Source organism: Onychostoma macrolepis, chromosome 05, assembly GCF_012432095.1.
Source record: "Onychostoma macrolepis isolate SWU-2019 chromosome 05, ASM1243209v1, whole genome shotgun sequence".
In the NCBI taxonomy this organism is placed as follows: Eukaryota; Metazoa; Chordata; class Actinopteri; order Cypriniformes; family Cyprinidae; genus Onychostoma; species Onychostoma macrolepis.
In genome coordinates, this window is record NC_081159.1 from 26,809,789 (window position 1) to 26,831,168 (window position 21,380).

General features: G+C 36.8%; 1 protein-coding gene across 1 annotated transcript in view; it reads right to left on the reverse strand.

Annotated features, from left to right (window-relative positions):
• vps37d (VPS37D subunit of ESCRT-I) overlaps positions 1–19,537 on the reverse strand; it is a 40,161-nt gene extending 20,624 nt beyond the window's left edge. Inside the window, exons 1-2 of the mRNA XM_058776971.1 lie at positions 19,185–19,537; positions 5,961–6,132 (exon numbers count right to left, since the gene is read on the reverse strand). Coding sequence (XP_058632954.1) covers positions 5,961–6,132; positions 19,185–19,352 — 340 coding nt within the window. The 5' untranslated portion in view covers positions 19,353–19,537. The remainder of the gene's footprint in view (positions 1–5,960; positions 6,133–19,184) is intronic.
• Positions 19,538–21,380: the final 1,843 nt, after the last annotated feature.

The window sequence follows — 21,380 nt, forward strand, 5'->3', positions numbered from 1 at the left end:
ACTCCAGCAACTTTTTTCATCTACCTCCTTCAGACTTTGATTCCCAGACGTTGCTGGGCTCTCGGGTGAAAGGGTGGGTCTGCGGTTGAGACTTTCTGACTATCATATGAATCTCTGCCTTTTCTTTGAACGGCACTGGAGGTGGGGTTTCAAACAAAAGCCCTTTCAAATGGATCTGCATCACTAGATGGGCTGCACAATGGTGAGGAGGGGCCAAAAAAGTCAACAAATAATACATATCAGCCTCTTTGGTCTAAGGCTAAAATGCAGGCCCAAAAGAACAAAGGGTGGGCCAATGTTGTGAGCTACAGCAGAAATATACAGCCTGACTGTGCATGAATTAATGCGACTGGCTAATCTTGTAGTCTGTACAGCCACCACATGCCTAAATCATTTATGCACACAGCAGGTTGTGCACTGAACAGGCCAAGAACGATGGCGGAGGCAAGAATTTCAGAGACAGAGTTCCAGAATTCCAATTTTCCTCTGAGATCCCAGCTGGGCCACTTCATTTAAGCAGCTTCCTTTGCAAACAAAAAAAAAATCAGTGTATACAACAGATACTTGTTGTTTGACTAGGCCTAAACACACAGAGAAGCGAACTAAACAGTTGCACTACTTTCGAGTGTGGTATTCCAGCCACATTCCAAGACACTTAATACCCTTAAAATAAGCATCAACGGGTACTTAAACTCATTTGGTTTAATTAATTAAAGTTACTGTCATTCGGCTCATTATAGGTCTCATTCACATAGCTATTTGCTTTCCACAATTAATCTTGCACCCTGGTTAAATCATGTGCCAAAAAACCTTCTTTTAAATTATATAAGTACAATTCCAATTGATCATAGCAGCACTAAGAAAGCAAATGATGGAGAAGCAAAGTTAAACAATAATTTTTCTTGTTGACAAAGTTGGGCCAGTAGTTCTTGTGCAGCAAGCATTTTCACTGGCCCACCAGAAAACAATGATCGATTTTTATTTGTAGTAATGTATCTTTATATTTGCTGTTAGTATAAGTATTTACATTTTTCATTAAATGTTGAAATGTATCATTTTTTTAAATCTATTTTAACCATCTAGATATCATTATACTAATTTGCATCAACGATGTAGAGTACATCACAGAAAACCAAAAATTTAAGTTTGCAGGGCACAAAGTACACAAGATCAATTAACATAAAATATTAAATACAGAGCACTGGTCCTTCACATTGGCCCATGGTCAATGGCCATCCTTATTAAAGGGATAGTTCACCTTTCAAATTCTGTCATAAATTAGTCATCTGTAAGACCTTTGTTCATCTTTGGAACACAAATTAAGATATTTCTGATGAATTCCGAGAGATTTCTGACCCTCCATAGACAGAAACGCAACTGACTGAAGTTCAAGACCCAGAAAGATAGTAAGGACTTCGACAAAATAGTCCATGTGACATCAGCGGTTCAACCATAATGTGATGGTTTGGAACAATATGAGGGTAAGTATAATTAATGACATAATTTTCATTTTTGGGTAGTGTTGTCAAACGATTAATCGCGATTAATCGCATCCAAAATAAAAGTTTTTGTTTACATAATATATTTGTGTGTACTGTGTATATTTATTATGTATATATAAATACAAACACGTGCATGTATATATTCAAGAAAAATGTTATGTTTATATTTATGAATAATATAAAATATATGAATACAAATATATAAATGTACAGTGGGTACGGAAAGTATTCAGACCCCCTTAAATTTTTCACTCTTTGTTATATTGCAGCCATTTGCTAAAATCATTGTTTTTGCAGATTTATTAAAAAGAAAAACTGAAATATCACATGGTCCTAAGTATTCAGACCCTTTGCTGTGACCCTCATATATTTAACTCAGGTGCTGTCCATTTCTTCTGATCATCCTTGAGATGGTTCTACACCTTCATTTGAGTCCAGCTGTGTTTGATTATACTGATTGGACTTGATTAGGAAAGCCACACACCTGTCTATATAAGACCTTACAGCTCACAGTGCATGTCAGAGCAAATGAGAATCATGAGGTCAAAGGAACTGCCTGAAGAGCTCAGAGACAGAATTGTGGCAAGGCACAGATCTGGCCAAGGTTACAAAAAAAAAATTCTGCTGCACTTAAGGTTCCTAAGAGCACAGTAGCCTCCATAATCCTTAAATTGAAGACGTTTGGGACGACCAGAACCCTTCCTAGAGCTGGCCGTCCGGCCAAACTGAGCTATCGGGGGAGAAGAGCCTTGGTGAGAGAGGTAAAGAAGAACCCAAAGATCACTGTGGCTGAGCTCCAGAGATGCAGTCAGGAGATGGGAGAAAGTTGTATAAAGTCAACCATCACTGCAGCCCTCCACCAGTCGGGGCTTTATGACAGAGTGGCCCGACAGAAGCCTCTCCTCAGTGCAAGACACATGAAAGCCCGCATGGAGTTTGCTAAAAAACACCTGAAGGACTCCAAGATGGTGAGAAATAAGATTCTCTGGTCTGATGAGACCAAGATAGAACTTTTTGGCCTTAATTCTAAGCGGTATGTGTGGAGAAAACCAGGCACTGCTCATCACCTGTCCAATACAGTCCCAACAGTGAAGCATGGTGGTGGCAGCATCATGCTGTGGGGTGTTTTTCAGCTGCAGGGACAGGACGACTGGTTGCAATCGAGGGAAAGATGAATGCGGCCAAGTACAGGGATATCCTGGACGAAAACCTTCTCCAGAGTGCTCAGGACCTCAGACTGGGCGAAGGTTTACCTTCCAACAAGACAATGACCCTAAGCACACAGCTAAAATAACGAAGAGTGGCTTCACAACAACTCCGTGACTGTTCTTGAATGGCCCAGCCAGAGCCCTGACTTAAACCCAATTGAGCATCTCTGGAGAGACCTAAAAATGGCTGTCCACCAATGTTTACCATCCAACCTGACAGAACTGGAGAGGATCTACAAGGAGGAATGGCAGAGGATCCCCAAATCCAGGTGTGAAAAACTTGTTGCATCTTTCCCAAAAAGACTCATGGCTGTATTAGATCAAAAGGGTGCTTCTACTAAATACTGCGCAAAGGGTCTGAATACTTAGGACCATGTGATATTTCAGTTTTTCTTTTTTTTAATAAATCTGCAAAAATGTCAACAATTCTGTGTTTTTCTGTCAATATGGGGTGCTGTGTGTACATTAATGAGGAAAAAAAAAAAAGAACTTAAATGATTTTAGCAAATGGCTGCAATATAACAAAGAGTGAAAAATTTAAGGGGGTCTGAATACTTTCCTTACCCACTGTATATACACATGTAAATATTTCAAAATATATACTCCATGTGTGTGTTTATATATACATAATAAATCTACACAGTACACATACATTATTATGTAAAAAAAAAAACTTTTATTTTGGATGCAATTAATCGTTTGACAGCACTATTTTTGGGTGAACTAACACTTTAATGAGAGCTAAGAATAGTGCTTTGAGTCATATACCCAGTTGTGCCAAGTAGATTATATTTTAATCATTTTAAAGAGCAGATGTATTAGCTTGATTTGTGTGTTTGCATGAGATCTTTCATGTCATAACCCTGTAAACTTATTCACTTCTACATGATATATGTAAAAGCAAAACAGAAAGGAATTTCACTATCTATACATCTATAAAGCAGTTTACCTGGAACAAATTCTACCTACAGGAATCGGGGTAACACTTTATACAGAAGTTCATCCATCTAGAAAAGTAGTCAAACCTTGAAAGGCCAAGTTCACATATACTCTATTTAATGAATAATTTAACTACATTTCTGCATTTAAAACCTCCAGTACAATTGCCCAACAGCCTTCCATTGTAAGTGCCTTACTATAAACATGTTTTTGTTTGTTTTTACAAACTGACAGAAAGCTCAAGTCGAAATTATTTTCCTCCAATTTATTTTCCTTGGTTTAATAAACATTTAGAATACCGTGACTATTTAACCACTGAAAGGAGTCAATGCTCAAATCCTGACCATGTACCGTTATGAACTCTGAAGCCTAAAATAATAAAGAAAACAATAACAAAAGAACTGATTTCTAACCCACAAGCTCTCTGTTGTACAAGCTGATAATCGGCATGTCATGTCAGTGGGCCAATAAAAAAGATGGGGCGTGAGAAACTATCATGCTGAGCGTTCAGCCAAGAGAGGAAGGCAGTAGAAGAACACAATAATATTTCTCTTATTCTGGCCACGCTGAGAGAAAAAGGAAAACAAGTCACTGTGAACCCATGAGGAACTGTTAGGGAAGTGAAACCTGAGCAACTTAAGTACGTCTAAACCAGATGAGGGCAGTTATTCCTGGACTGGTGTTGAAAAGAGGTGGGGAAGCCAGGTGGGGACCTTGTGGCCCCAGACTACCCCTTTTGGACCTGACCGCTACACTCAACCCTGGTAAGGGGGCGACTGAAGGTAACGCTGTTCCAGGGCTGGAGATCACAGCTGGATGGATCAACAATCCAAGCATAGGTCAGCATGTCAACCGTTCTCGCTCTGAATAATTGAGGAGCTCCGGACGTCAGGGTGTGTTATTATGGAACAATGTTGCCTGGTGATATTGAAATATTACCACCAGAAGCACACGACAGCAGTGTCCCCATGCTATTCTTGAACTGCGCAGTCAACAGCCGGCGTATCATCAGATATCGGTCATCAGATTAGCGACATGCTTAAATTAACGTGTCTAACATTGCATTAATAGGGGAGGAGCACAGAATAATTTTTCCCTGAAAGACGTTCTCTGTCCTGACACTTTTAGGTCACATTTTAAACACAACCTAACCAGAGAAGCAACACAAAAATCAGGTAGAGGTTAAAAAAAAAGGAAGGGTGGGCCAGAGTGTGTGGATAAAGCAGTTCTGTAATCAAACCACTCCAGATCAACTCTTGGTTTTCCCACGTCCTGCTTTTTCCTTGCTGCATGCCTAATCAGATTAGAGGACCGGAACTAACTATTATATAGGCCTACTATGGTATAGATTGGGCTGGGCGATATAGCCAAAAATCCAATTTTTTCATATTGTTCAATATCAATATTCATTTCATACCATTATTGTGGATGTAAATGCATTTTGCATGTTTTACAACAATGGATTTAAAAAGAATGTGTTTGTTTAAAAGTAATTTCCACAGAGTAATCGGTAACATTCTCTCCATTAGCTAGTTGCTTGTTAGCATGCCTATTATTAACATATTAGCTGTTTATAAAGCTCATATTCTGCATGACCATATTCTACATCCCTAATCCTACCCAATACCTAAAATTAACAACTACCTTACTATCTATTAATAAGCAGCAAATTAGGAGTTTGAGGCAAAAGTCGTAGTAAATGGTTTGTTAATCATGAGAATTGGACCTTAAAATAAAGTGTGACAGAGTAATCTTTGAAATCCATTTGATTTTTCCCCCCAAATTCTATATTTGTTTATTTTTTTCCCCTCTCTGGATACTGTGTTTTATGATTTAAATGAACCATTTAAAATGGTGTGTAATGTCAGGAATTTATGTGCTGCACTACTAATTCAATGTAACATTTTAATAAATTGTATTGTTGCTGTTATTATTACTTGTAGAATTGTATACAATAGTAATATATTTCTGTCATTATTCTTCAGATTACACCAAACTTTTATTTTGGCGGTTTGTCACAAAGACCTTTGAGTCTCAGTCTGTAATTGCTAGTAGCTTCCATCAAATGAAATCATGAAGCGAACAATCAGCTCTGAAGAGATTCAATTCATGTGGAGCGAGACGAGACGATCGATATTATGGACTTATTTTTTCTGATAAATATTGATATGGATTTCTTGCCTAGCCCTAGATATAGTTAATATAAGAAGCAAACAAAACAATGTACATTGAATCATGAGGAAAATGAGAAATGCTTGGTGCAATTAGCATTCACAGCATTGCTCACACAAAACCCTAAACCTCTACTCACCAAGTCGGCTTTGCTTTTCCCTGCAGGCAGCGGTCCGTTTTGCCAGTTCCTCATACTTTGCAGCCAACTGCCGCTTGCCGTTTTGAAGGTGAGGGCGATGTGAGAGGCTCTCTTCTGCAAGACTCCGATTGGTTACTAACAAGGTTTCCCTGTCCAGCTGGAGCTCCTGGAACTGAACACAAATTTCAGTTATTCATCACTCAAAAAAACAGAAAACGAAGGCTGATCATCTTTAATACCATCTAACACCAATCAATCAATTCTACAATCTAAAGAAAGCCAGAGATGTGTTAATCGGTGATGAGTATTACAGGGACATTTAAGTTCATTTCTTATGTACTGTGTACATTTACTGCGTGAAAAATAGGAAATGTGATATTATAAAGTCGATATGTTGTTTCCTCTATTAAATATCTGTAAATACTGAAGTAAAAAATTATTATACGAAAACTAGATTAGTGAAGTTTGTTATCATTGTTACTTAGTGTTGCTAGTGCGATATACTCTATTATACTCTATTAGATTAACATGTTTTAGCTTGTTGCTAGCCTGTTTCTAACATGTTCTAACATCTTGCTAGCATGCTAGCACGGTTCTCCACAACAGGATGTCCTGTTGCTTGTTACAGCTGCATCAGATTTAAAAGAGATAGCTATAAGCGAATGCTTGTATTGCTTGTGGTTTTATCACATAGCGTTTAATTAGGGCAAAGTATTAGTCTTTTTCTTTCTGCATATTGAATGAGCACGTTTCACAACTGAGCTTTTTTTTTTTTTTTTTTGCTCATTAGGAGTAGATGAACCTTTGTTTCAATGTAATCCAGTGTAGATGCTGTTAAGAATGCAGCTCCTCAAACAAGATGGCCGTCAAGGTCAAACCGCAGACGTCAGGAATGCAAGAACACAGAGAACTTGAAATTTTATTCGGGACTTATGAGCTGTACAGAGTGAGTGTGAATAATGCAACTTAATACATCAAATTCCTCAGGGTCATATGAGGTTAGGTTATTATGCCAGGCACAGAATCCATGAACGTGTCCAAGAGAGATTGTAGGAAATCAAAAAAAAAAAAGAGAAAATAATAGCCTTCAGTTTTACACTAACGTGACTGAGGACTTTAGCTAATGTGTTTGATTTGTAGAGAAAAGCTCCTTATGTTTCATGAGAACAGTGAGAACTGGCTATATGGCTTGGGCAAGGGCCCACATCTGTGTGAACAAAGACATTTAGCATTTAGTTGAGTTTACTAAGATTTAAGGCTAGGAAAAACAACTGGTTCTTTTTTAGTAAATGAAAACATACAGCATAGCAAAAGTAATCTAATTCATGAACAAATTATGAACCGGTACGTTTTAGTGAATAAAAAACACTGCACAAGGAGTACAGTTCGATTAAAAAAAGAAGTCATTCAATCCTTTAAAAAGACTCAGGAGAATGACCATTTCAATTAGTCTGGTGGCTCCTTCACTGAATTAACTTCTTACAGAATCACACCATCATTACTTTCAGTGATAGTATACTAATTTATTTTAAAATGTTACAGGTTGGATGGAAAGTGTTTTATATTACAGTATAACATACAGTCTTTCTCACAACTATAATTTTTTTTTGCACTGGAAATTCAAATGAAAGCTTACTTTAAAGGACTCATATAATGCCAATTTTCCACAAGTTGATATTATAATTTAGGGTCTTAATGAAAGGTCTGTAACATAGTTTGGTTAAAATTTCTCATTGATAGTGTAAAAAACACCTTTTTCACCCGGTCAAAAACCGCTCTTGTCAGAGCAAGCGTATTGTGTCATCCTTTAAATGTTAATGAGCTCTGCTGACTCCGCCCCTCTCTTCCGAGCTGCTCTCTGAGGGACTGTTTACTTTAGCCGCATTCATCTGAAACTTGCTAATTAACACATTATTAGGAAAGGCCATTTGCAAAGATTCATTTAAAAAACCTTGTACTCACTTTTTCTGGAGGTGAAGCTGGATCAAGAATGATTCGTGCAAACATAGAAACATTTAGGTAAATGGAGGGCACATTCCCTTCAGAACCAAACCTAATACTCTTCAGCCGCTCAGATGACGGGAGTAAATGACTACTGCTATGTTCATTATTACACCCAACAACAAAACACCTCAATCGCTTAAGAGCCATTCTTGTCTACATCTGCTCCGGCGGTGAAACAGCTGATGACAGCTCACTCAGGGCGGGTCTGAGGTAAGACACCAGTGCAGTCTGTGCTAAAATGCTGCTGTCAATCAAACTATCGTGGGAGGGGCCTCCGATCTTGTGACGTCACAAGACCAACAGCTCCATTTGAGACAGGGGAAAACATATTAGGAGATTAAAAAAAAAAAAAACACTGGATGGATTTTTATCATTATAGGATGGTTGTGTACAGGCACTGCCAACACACATTTCAGTACAATCAACTTGTAAAAGTGGATATAGCATTATATGACCCCTTTAAACTTTATTTTTGGGGTATGTTCATCATTAAATCTGCAAAATTATATGAAGTGAGCAGAGTTTGGGCCATGCTGTTAATTTTTTACAATATTTTTTCTTACCTTTTTTCTCTTAACTTTTTCCTACTAGCTTATAAGTTAGAAAGGATCCCTGTATAATTTATAGCAGTAGCTGAGAGAATTTCTTTCATACAAGTTAAATGTATCAGAAGAATCACAAGTGAATCAATTTTGGTAGTCATTCGAATTGAGGGCTTGTGAATTGAAAAATGAATATCAATAACCAGTTCTTAAGATTCTGCTTAATTCATATAATAGTAGTGATTTTCTCTCAAGGCCCAATTCATAACTGTGACAGGAAGGCTTACGGCTCAAGGTCAACCACAAGCAATACAGGATGGCATCAGAAACAGCAACAGAGCATGTTGGAGGTAAAGCCTTCACTCACCACAAGTTCATTCAGTCCGAACGACACTAAATATTGACATTCAACTATATTTCTATAAAAGCAAGTTGATGATTTCCAGATGAGAGCGAATGAGCATTCTTCCAGTGATTTGCCGTTGAAAAGGGGACATAGCCTGGAGCGGCAATGAAGACAATGCTCGATTAACCAACCGCCTCAGTCTACCATGCGTTGCTTGAGTACAATAAAACAAAGTCCCATGCTGAAATAATCCTGCTGGAATGGCTGCTGGACCAATCTGTCCACATGTTCCTGAAAAAAAGTGCCATTATTCGCTCTGACCATCCTGCATGACACGGCCCAAGACCATTCTCTAACCATGGAGGGAAAAGCAGAGCCACGTCCAAACCAATGTCCTCATGGAAAGCATTCGCAAAGGCCCAGACATCAGTCGAAACCACAGACCCCTACTTTTACTGTAAGTGATGGTTTGGGTCATAACACAACTTGATTTTTCTTCTTCTGTTGCTGCTGTGAATATTAACTGCCAGTTTTATGCATTTCAAAACTTGGGGAACATTATGAAGACTGAGCGTGCTTAGTCGAGCATATAAGAGGATTAATGATTCATTTGCTCAACGAATATGAGAATTTCGCCTTCCTTCTTAATGCTGTGTGAGACCCCCCAAAACAAGGCGCTGATGTTCCCACTGGTGGCACATCTATTACAAGATCCATCTAGCTAAGGGCGAATGTGAGAACGGCAGTCCCGTTTGATCAAGCCATCATCTTCTGAAGACGACGAATCTGGAATACTTGAGCTGCTTAGAATAACTCAAAACAGCATACGTGATCAAAACGTAGTTAAGGTTATGTGAGGTTCTTTTTGTTGGGAAACAACTTCAAACCTCTAATTTTTAAGGTCAATTGCTTGATTCAACTCTCAACATAATTGCTGTTTACATGATGGGGATGTTCCATCAACGCCTCAAGAGAGTGGGTGACGATTGAATGTTTCTCCTCAGAGACAACTTCTCCAGAATGGCAGAGCACAGAATGAGCAGATAATCATTTTCTAATTAAAGGAATATTATATACAGTCTAAGCAATGTAAATGTTCAGAACTAATCCCTCATCAAACGCAGATGGAAAACGTCAAGCTGTTTTTTGATCACATAATGCTAAATGATTGCAAATTACACACATCAGTTCTGCATGACGAATGAAGCCGTGAAGAGTAAAATGCAAACACATGAAATGTCTGTGCTGTCCCAGTTTGTCGCCATTCAATTCTTTTGGGGTGAAAACTACATTTAGGCCCAAGGTTTGGGGTTTGGCCCAAAGTTTTTCTGGGTTTTGCACCAGTACACTCTTAAAAATAAGAGTTCTTTATTGGAATCAATGGTATAGAACCTTTCCATTACACAAAAAAAAAGAAAAAGGTTATTTGAATTATTAAAATGTAAAAAAGGAGTTTTTAAAAAACTGTTCAATGAAAGGTTCTTTAGGGAACCAAGTAAATATATTTATATGCAAGTAAATATATTTAATTTATATATTTTACCTATGCCCAATTCAAATGGACTTGTATAGTCACAAAAAGCATTTCCAGACCATTAGATTGTTGGCTTTGTTCTGAAACAGGGACTTAAATAATTACAATTTAGCATTTTCTTCTTGGTTCCATTTGGCAACATTTCAAAGCGTACCATAATGTGTTTATGCAAATCATATGTGAATAAAACCGTCCTCTCATGTGTCTCAGAGTGCACCTCTATGCTCTGGGATTATGCTAATAGTATCAAGATTTTGTCGTGGGAAGCATTCTTGCAATGCACCTGTTTCAGAGAATTGCAATTACACAACATTTTAAGATGAATGGCTCTCTTTGGATATGTAATGTGCTCACCCACAGAATCAGACATTGTTGTAACATATTTCACATTATGAATTATGATACAGCTTGGATCACTTGTCCATTGGGTTGGATTGTTTTCTTACCACAACCAAACCACTCCATAGCTTCCAATCAGGCCGAGACCACATTGTTCAGCCAATCTTGGACCAATTGGTTTGGAGCGGATCCGACCATGATTGCCGTGTTCATATATGCCTAAACAAACCAAACTAAGAGAGAAAACATGCCAGGTTCCTGAACAAAAGCTCCAAATGAGCCAAAGTGAGTTGGACTCACTAATGAAGGGTTCGAAACAGTGTGTCATCAGCCAATCAAGTCTCATGTCACTACATAAATAATTAGCGATATACACACTCTTAAAAATAAAGGTTCTTTATTAGCATCCATGGTTCTATGAAGAACATTGCACGAAGGGTTTTTATAGTGGAAGAAGGTTTTTAGTTCTATTGAATTGTTCTTTCAGGAAAAAATATATATATATATTCTTTGAAGAACTGATCACTGAAAGGTTACTTGGGGAAGCCAAAAATTATTCTTCTATGGCATTGCTGCAGAAAAAAACTCATTTGAGAACTATTGTTTTTACAGTAAGAGTTTAGCATTTTTCATAGCTCAGATAATTGGCTCAAAATTGGCTGCAGAACTGAGCAACCATTAGCAAAATATGACAAATCAAATCACATACGTCCAAATAACTGCCACTGAGATGAAGAGGAATGCTAATGGATAGCTCAAACCAGGTGTTATAGACCTCCTTGGTTAGGCCTAAAACATATTCTATGCAAGTCTATGAATCATCTAATGCGTCAACACCATCTGAGGTACAATATGCATTGCATTCTCAGCATTCTGAGGCATTCTGTTCCGGCCATTAGCGTAATATGTCTTTTCTATGGTCAGTTTTCAACTATATCGCTCCTTTGAGTACTAAAGTGTGTTACCGCTATGCAAGAATGAACGTTAAGTATGTACAATGGGACCACTTGATGCGGTGGCCAAAGCATTCATGCCTGCATACTAGGGTTTAGTTTCCTACTATTTGTCTTTGGTTTTAGGGGTTGGCTATGGTTAGAATTAGGAATAGAGTTAAGGCTATGATCTTTTGATAATGGACATAAATCCAAGAACCTGGCCTACTTGAGCAAATCATATGGTGCAATTAACAGCACAAATTAAGCTTGATAGATGTTACTTTTTTATGACCTGACCAAGCATAGGACTACAAGCTCTCAGCTTTCATTAACTGTTTCACATTACTGCAGGCCACTCCGACGAGGCAAGCATTTCCATGGTTTCACAGCAAACAAAGAGCACACTATCTTTCCACTTGACGTTTCGGAATCTATTTAAAGACGATACAGATGTTGTCGACCACTAAATGAGGGTATGATCAGTGAAGGATTGTTTAAATTCCTACAGAGCCATTTTGAGGATCTAGACAAGATGATAAATGGCTTGGTTAATGAATTGGATATGGGTTGTCATAGATTTTCCTACAGTTCTCACTCATAATCCAAAGTGTGGCTTCAGCTGCGACGACGTTCTTCTTATCTCTCCTGCAAACCTAATCCATTTGCACTCAACACCCAGAAATTACACTCACTCTGATGCTCTGCCTAACAATTATGCCTGCTCAGCGGGACTCGGTATTCATGTCATCTTTTTTAACTACACATGGAGGTCAAATCATGAATATTTATCTCTTTCTTTAAAAATGAGCAACATATCCCAAAGCATGCTGTGCTAAATATGCATAACTGTTAGAAGTTTAGATAAAAAAATAAAATATAGGACAACAGCAGCTTTTAACTCTTTCTTTTTTGGTCACACTTTCAGGACTTATGACAAGACATCAAAAGCTTCTTCCATTTAGAGCTAAAAGGCTTCAGTTACGTCACAGACAAGAACAATGATTGTCAGTAGCAGGCGGTATTAGGGGGGATTATTATGAGTCAGTGTTGTTTTAGTGTTATGTATATACTATTATTATTTATTAATATTTTTGAATTATTATGACTTTATATAATATTTAACCTATATTTTTAGTTTTCATTTCAATCTTTTTAGTAATTTTATGTGCTTTCATCATATATTTGAATTTACGTTTAGTTTTAGTAATTCAACTAGAACTTGTTTTATTTCAGTTATTCAAGACAACATTTTTCCTTTTTGTTTTGTTTTTTATTTCTCAACAACTAAACCATTTTTAATAGTTTTATTCTAATAAACAACAGCAACACTGAGATGGAAAGTACATTTTAATATCTACTAAAAGTGCATTTAGAAGTACACTATGCAAATGACCACAGACCACAGTTTGATTTCACAGTGTATTTGTGGGTGTTGGTTTGTCTTTTTTAATGCACCAGTTGTTTGTTAAATGAATTTTACAATTAAAAAAGTAAAACTATCCAAATATGAAACAGAATGACACAATAGCCCTGTACAGACAGCTGCCTTCTAAGGTAGAATCCTAATTGAAATGGAACCTCCCGTGACTGATTTAGAACACTTGATTAAACAGACAGCGGTGTTCATGTGAAGCACACAGGAGACTCACCTCACAACTGATTTCAGAGGTTTCAATTATGTTGCCAGCTTGTAACTATACTCCAATTAACATCAAAATAAAATATACATACAAATATGTTTTATTGATTCATGAAACCACTGAACCCAGAGCTTTCTTTTAGTCCTCGTCATTCCGGCAACTTGCGTAAAGTCTTTCAAATATCACTTTTAATTCAGTGTTTGACATTTCTTCACACCTAAATGCAGAATTCTCTAGCACTTTCTGAGTGTAAATTGTTTCTACACAGCTTTTAGAACACAGCTAATAAAGCGTCTGGAGCATCTCTTTAAAACTTTATGCAGTTTGTCACCTAAGACAAATTCATCTGAGCATTTGCAACTCCAGGAAAGGATGTGGTTTATCTTGGCGAGTTTATAGCGCTTCATACCACAAAGACAGCTAAGACACATGCTCTTTCACATTTCACAGGGCCATGATCAATCTTTTAGTTACTGGGGCATACTTCAGAGGAACATCTGAGCGAGTCCTGAGGCTCTTTCCCTCTCTGGTTCTTAGTATTCCATAGTGCTGAGTCTGCCGCATGCGTCATAAGTCACCCAGAGCCAATAACTGTCCAGTCCAGCCCCTGCTGGTGTGCATGTCTTTCACACTTGTGGTTGGATAATGAACATTCTGAATGCGGAGGGAAACAGCAGGGTCTTTGGCGCATGTTTCTCCAGTATCTCTGTTCTTTGCCCATTTCCTCTCTCTCTCTTGCTGTTTAATGCAAAAAGTAAAACTCCTGGACCTACAGAGAGCATTTTCCCTAAACAGGAATTGACACAGACTATCCATATCCGCTTGCAGCTGCCTGTATGTCTGTTTACACTGTGCAGATGCAAGTCCTCTGGAGACCATGTGGGCTGGATGATACAATGGTCATAAAACAAATATAACAATGCAAATGGCTACAGTCACAAACTGGAAAATACCGTACAGAAATAGTTCACTCAAAATAAAGTGAAACTTCTGTCATTATTTACGCATCCTCATGTCATTCTAAACCTGTATGACTTTCTTTCTTTCAAAGAACAGAGAAAGAAACTGTTTGTTAAGAATGAATGGGGACTGTAAATTTCAATGACACTAAAGCACCATAAAAGTATCATGAATTGTGAATCAGTCTTGTGAATGAATCAATTCAGTAAAAAAGAATTCAAAAGAACAACTGATTCACAAATTGCTGCTTTTCTGCAATGGCTGATCCTTTCTTATTGTGCCCGTTCGTAATGTTTCTTTGGCCAAAATGACTTGTGTTTTTAAAGTACCACTTTAAATGTTTTTAAAGTACCACTAAAATATACACCACTGGTCAAAAGTTTGGGGTTAAAAATAGTAATATTGTGAAGTATTTCAAGAATTAAAAATGTCTCAAATTTTTCTCTATTACTCCAGTCTTTGGTCTCACATCATCCTTCTATTATTATTCTAATATGCTGATTTTGTGCTCAAAAAAAAGAAAAATATATATATATACAGTACACACTGTATATTTATGATAAATAGTTTATAAATAGAAAGTTCACAACAGCATTTATTTGAAATGGAAATCTTTTGTAAGTTTATAAATGTTGTTACTGTCACTTTTAATAAATTTAATGCATCTATGCAGAATAAAAGTATAATTCGCTTTATAAAAAATCCTAACCCCAAACATTCAAACAGTGGTGTATTTAGCTGCTGCAAATATAAACGCGAATATATATATATATATATATTCCTTGCACGCTGCCACTGAATGACAAACAGACAGCTTCTCCCCAAACTCACACCTTCGGTTGCAACAATGAGATTCAACATCCAAGCTTAAGATGTAGTTGTTTTCAACATGTAAGCAATACAAAACAGAAAAGACAAGACAAGAATCTATATGATTAATGATGGCTGTACATTAGGCATGCAGCATAGGCACAGTACATTAAGACCATCTGTTTAGTCCGAGATAGTCTGGCTTGGTCAATAAACCATGAATGACCAAAGAGCTGCTGTTACTGATGAATTCAAGGAGTAAGTCTGATTCTCTCCTCTGTATCATTAATGAGCACATAAAGTTAACCATAAAAGCCGTCTCATTGCTATTCATAGGAAAGAGCACAGCCTGGGTATTACAGAGCCTTTTCCATTTAGTAAAAACACCACAATCCCTTGTTAGGGAATGACGCTCACGCATACAAGAGCAATAACTGTATCCAGAGCACTAGACCACTGTGACCCTTTCATTGCGGTTGCCCTTGGAGACCTTGGTGTGTTAATGAATTGACCTGTTTGTGATGGGAATAGTGATGGGCCTCACCGATCACAAGTCGTTAGGAGTTTGACCTCTACAACCCCAGCGCATAACTCTCGTGCACAGCCATCAATAAAGACCATCAATCCATAAGATGCTGTATACAGAGGCTGCATCTGTATTTGCAGTTATTTGTGTTGGTATAATTCTTATTTTTACCACAAGCCTCTGCTGTTAAAAACACATTGACCATCTGTAACCCATCTAATGTGGCAACACTGCTCAGTTTAGGGGACAAATCAAATAATTAAATTTAAATAAATTAAAAATCTAATTCTGTCTAAGGTTGTTATTGTTAACCAAAACTAAACTACTAAAAACTGTTTCTGGTAATTTAAATAATGATTAAATAAAACTGAAACAATATATATATATATATATATATATACACACACACACAGTGGGGCAAAAAAGTATTTAGTCAGCCACCAATTGTGCAAGTTCTCCCACTTAAAAAGATGAGAGAGGCCTGTAATTTTCATCATAGGTATACCTCAACTATGAGAGACAAAATGAGAAAAAAATCCAGAAAATCACATTGTAGGATTTTTAAAGAATTAATTGGTAAATTCCTCGGTAAAATAAGTATTTGGTCACCTACAAACAAGCAAGATTTCTGGCTCTCACAGACCTGTAACTTCTTCTTTAAGAGGCTCCTCTGTCCTCCACTCGTTACCTGTATTAATGGCATCTGTTTGAACTCGTTATCAGTATAAAAGACACCTGTCCACAACCTCAAACAGTCCAACTCCAAACTCCACCATGGCTAAGACCAAAGAGCTGTCAAAGGACACCAGAAACAAAATTGTAGACCTGCACCAGGCTGGGAAGACTGAATCTGCAATAGGTAAGCAGCTTGGTGTGAAGAAATCAACTGTGGGAGCAATTATTAGAAAATGGAAGACATACAAGACCACTGATAATCTCCTCGATCTGGGGCTCCACGCAAGATCTCACCCGTGGGGTCAAAATGATCACAAGAACTGTGAGCAAAAATCCCAGAACCACACGGGGACCTAGTGAATGACCTGCAGAGAGCTGGGACCAAAGTAACAAAGGCCTCAAATCCTGCAGCGCCAGGCGTGTCCCCTGCTTAAGCCAGTACATGTCCGCCCGTCTGAAGTTTGCTAGAGAGCATTTGGATGATCCAGAAGAGGATTGGGAGAATGTCATATGGTCAGATGAAACCAAAATATTACTTTTGGTAAAAACTCAACTTGTCGTGTTTGGAGGAGAAAGAATGCTGAGTTGCATCCAAAGAACACCATACCTACTGTGAAGCATGGGGGTGGAAACATCATGCTTTGGGGCTGTTTTTCTGCAAAGGGACCAGGACGACTGATCCGTGTAAACGAAAGAATGAATGGGGCCATGTATCGTCAGATTTTGAGTGAAAACCTCCTTCCATCAGCTTCATTATTGAAGAAACGTGGCTGGGTCTTTCAGCATGACAGTGATCCCAAACACACCGCCTGGTGTTTTTATTTATTTATTTTTTTCTCATTTTGTCTCTCATAGTTGAGGTATACCTATGATGAAAATTACAGGCCTCTCTCATCTTTTTAAGTGGGAGAACTTGCACAATTGGTGGCTGACTAAATACTTTTTTGCCCCACTGTGTATATATATATATATATATATATATTAAAGCTAAAAATTAATAGTTTGCTAGAAATAAAACTGAAAATATAAAAAAAGGTTAATTTTTCAAAATAATAACTACTTTATCATCACATAAATAATAGTAAAATAACACTGATTGTTCATAATTCAAACATGTCATTCCAAACCTCTATGATTTTTTTTTTTTTTTTTCCCTTTCTGTTAAACACATAAGGAGAAATTTAAAAGAATGTTCTGGCTGCTCTTTTACATACATTGAAAGTGAAAGAGGCTGTCAAGTTTCATAAATAACCAAAAAGCACTGAAAATGACAATGACCATGAATGTTGTGCCATATAATCTTCTGAAGCTAAATGATGGCTTTCTGGAAAATCTTTCTTTTTTAATGTGTCATATACGTTTAAAGTCAGTGATGCCTCTATTGGTTCTCACGAGTCATCTCGTGAACAATTGTGATGCAAGTCTGAACATATGCAAGTATGAGATTTAAGAATACTAGCTTTAGTTTTGCTCTGTTTCTCCTCTACAGACTTTATGTTTGATACAATTTTTGTCATTTTCTAAGCGTGACACCCTCGGTCCTCTTTCACTTTCACCGTTGCTTAAAAGAGCAGCCAGGGCATCTCCTGTTGTGTGTCCACAAATAAAATAAAGTCAAGTTTAGCATGACATAAGGAACTATTCCTTTCATTTATGAGTATAATGTACTGTATATGATGTGTATATCATATTTTATGAAGACTGAGGTTGTTTTTATGACATAGTGCAAACATATTTATCCTTATATTTCAAAAAACACGCTCAGGCTTCCTGTAGGCATGCAGGGATCTGGTATCAGGCTACAGCAATTTAAGTCTCAAATGTCATATACAGTGACACCGGATCAGTCCCAAATGAGAAACGATTTTCTAAGCTGAAAATTAATGATGCACCTTAAGGGCTCTCATACAACCTCGCTGTGTTTCAATACACAATAATCTGAGAGAGAGATTTTATAGCCTAAACATGGTGAGCCAGAAAATATTACACCCATACAAAATGCATTTCAAATGCATTTATAGGAATAGAATACAATGAAGACTGACTGCATTACAATGGTGTAGTCAGCCGCTCATTATTGCGACTCTCACAGTCTATATGGGGGGAGGGGGATCTATACATAATATAAATTAATGGACATTAAATATAAGAGTTTTAGAAAGAATCTGAGAATTAGTTTAGTCTAAAGCTTCAGCTAACAAAAACAGTCCATTACATCTATTAAGAAAAAATAAGTCCAATTAGAGAGAGAGAGCATCAACATGAACACTGCAACAATATAACAATAGTAATTATTAATCACTTTCTGTAGTGCTGGTATGTTGCGGTTTACACAACACTGATATATGCAGTAGAGCAGTCAGTCAGTATAATGTATGAAAATATTTCACTGCTTAATGATCCGATTGACCAATCAGAATCAAGTATTCCGCATTAAAACTGGTTTTTATATCAAGGGAGGGAAAATAGCATTTTTGTCAATACTTTTGTACACTGGCAAAGCTGTAATAGGAAATTATGTTAATATGTGAAGCAGCATATTATTAAAATAGTTTAATTCTTTATTTACTTTTAATGCAAAAACTTTAATGTTGACGGTAAATATTTGGGAAACTGTTCCCTTAAGAAATATTGTATGTACAAAACATTATTTTATCAAGTAAATGAGTCTTTGTAGTACGCCTGCAGTGCAATGGTCTGCAGCGCTGTATACGGTACACGATGTATGTGACGGCGTGTAATGCATAGAACACGCTACACAAACCACACGATTTAATGGTTTAATGTGTGAATGGAATAATCTACCGCACAGTTTGTACAACAGTTGATCAGAGAAAAATGACAAGCATGCAAAGAAACAGCCTGTTAATGGTCCAAACTGTGTGTGTGTGTGTGTGTGGACGGAAGAAATACCTTTTCACTGAGTCGCACGATCTGATTCATTTTTTCTTCATCTTGTAGGAGCTCCTGTAGTTCACTGCTATTGAGGACCCTGTACCCATCTGGGTAAGAGTTCACGTCCCTTTTCTGGGACATTCTTGTCCCCGTGAGGCGCACTAAACAACTCCGTTTGCCAGCCATTCAACTTCCATTTTGCTCACGCTCGGCGCCAAATGTACGTGAACACGGGAGTGGTGCTGGAGCAGCTCTCATCGGCATGAAGGCGCTCCAGGACTGACTGTTTGCGAAGACAATGCACGGAGAGACTATGGCACACGTTTACAGATTCCTCCAGTTCCGCGTTCCACCGCCAGGAGGCGCCACGCCGCGGCACTGACATGATACATAATACACAACAGTTACAGGCGATTCTTCATTACAGTAACTTAGCCGAGTTCTCTTATCTTATGCAAAAAGACAAAGAAATTATTTTACAATTTTATTAACTTGATAAGTAAAATTAATAATTATTATAATAATAATTTGAGAAGTATCTTTAGATCTTTTAAGAAAGAAAAAAAACATAGCAACAACATGAACACTGCAATAAAATTAATAATTGCGAACCTGTCTGTGAAATCCAGGCTAAAGTCTCAGAATCTAATTATGAGATAACAAGCATCAAAGTTTGATTTCAACCATTATTTCACTATGATTTCGACCTCTGACATGGCCTTACTCAGTCAGTATTAAAGATATCAAAGTATGGTCTTTACCTTATGAAGGATGATTTTAGGTTTTCACAGTCAGGGTCACAATTTATATACATATTAACATTATGTAGTGTGGGTAGTTGCAGTACACAGTAGTGAAATATAATTTCCATACTATTTTACTGATTTAACATAAAAATTTATTACAAAAAAAGAAAAAAAAGAAAATAATAATAATATGTTGTATTTTTATAGTGCCTTTCAAGAACCCAATGATGCTTTACAAAATAATACAAGCAATTGGCAAACAAAATGCACCAGACAATCAGAGGGGACATTCAGGCAAACAGGACTGGTGTTGTCAACAAAGAATTACAGTTAATTAACAACAAGAGGTCATGAAATCATATGATGAACATCAGTTATGTCAAGAAGGTGGTCATATATCATACAGACAAAAGTTGAGAAATTGAGAAGCAGAGAGTTACGTAAATGAGTTATTTAGAGAACAAAGTGAATAGATGAGTTTTAAGTTGAGATTTAAAGGTCTGGAGAGAGGAGGCAGCACAGATATTATGGGGCAGCTTATTCCATAGCTTAGGGCCTATAATACAGAAAGCCCTACCGCCCACCGTAGAGAGTTTATACTTGGGCACAACAAGCAAGTTATCATTGCTAGATCTGAGAGTCTGTGCAGGAATGTATGGTTGCACTAACTCAGCTTTGAGGTGTGAGGCTGTTATAAAATCATGTATAATAGTTTCAGCATCTCCAAAATTAAGTGAGGGACGTATATACCAACAATATTCCGCAATTGGTAAAAGCATGATTTAACATTCTGACCAATGAGTCAAACAACACTCCCAAATTTCTGGACACTATCGAGAGAAAAGAAAAGAAAAGAAAAGAAAAGAAAAGAAAAAAGAAAAAAGAAAAAAAAAAAGAAAAGAAAAGAAAAGAAAAGAAAAGAAAAGAAAAAAAGAAAAATTTATTGAACATAAATTGGAATTGTGTAAAATCTTTCAAACATATGACTAAAACCTTTTAAGAACATCTGGGAATATATTTCAGTTCAAAATCAAAAAGAGAGGGGAAAAAAAATAATATTTTGCTTATTTTTGCTTAAAATTAAGCCTATTTTTTAGTGTTGGTATTGTTAACTGAACTAAAAATATTAAACACGTTTTAAAAATAGCAAAAAAGTTTTGGTTAATTGAAATAAAGCAATAAATAAATATTTTAAAAAGTTAAATAAAAAAATAAATAAACGAAAATTTGCGCTGGCAACTAAATGAAATCTAATACGTTTAAAATTATTTTTAATCATTTATATAACTTTAAAATAAATATTTCATATTATATGTTATTGTTTCACACAAAGTACAGTAAATTATGTCATAATGGTCATTATCGCCAAATAGCCAGAGAATGTAGAAACTATTTTTATATAAAAATTGCTGATTTAATAAATGCAAAATATTTTAACAACTTTTTATTGTATGTTTTTAATAATTTC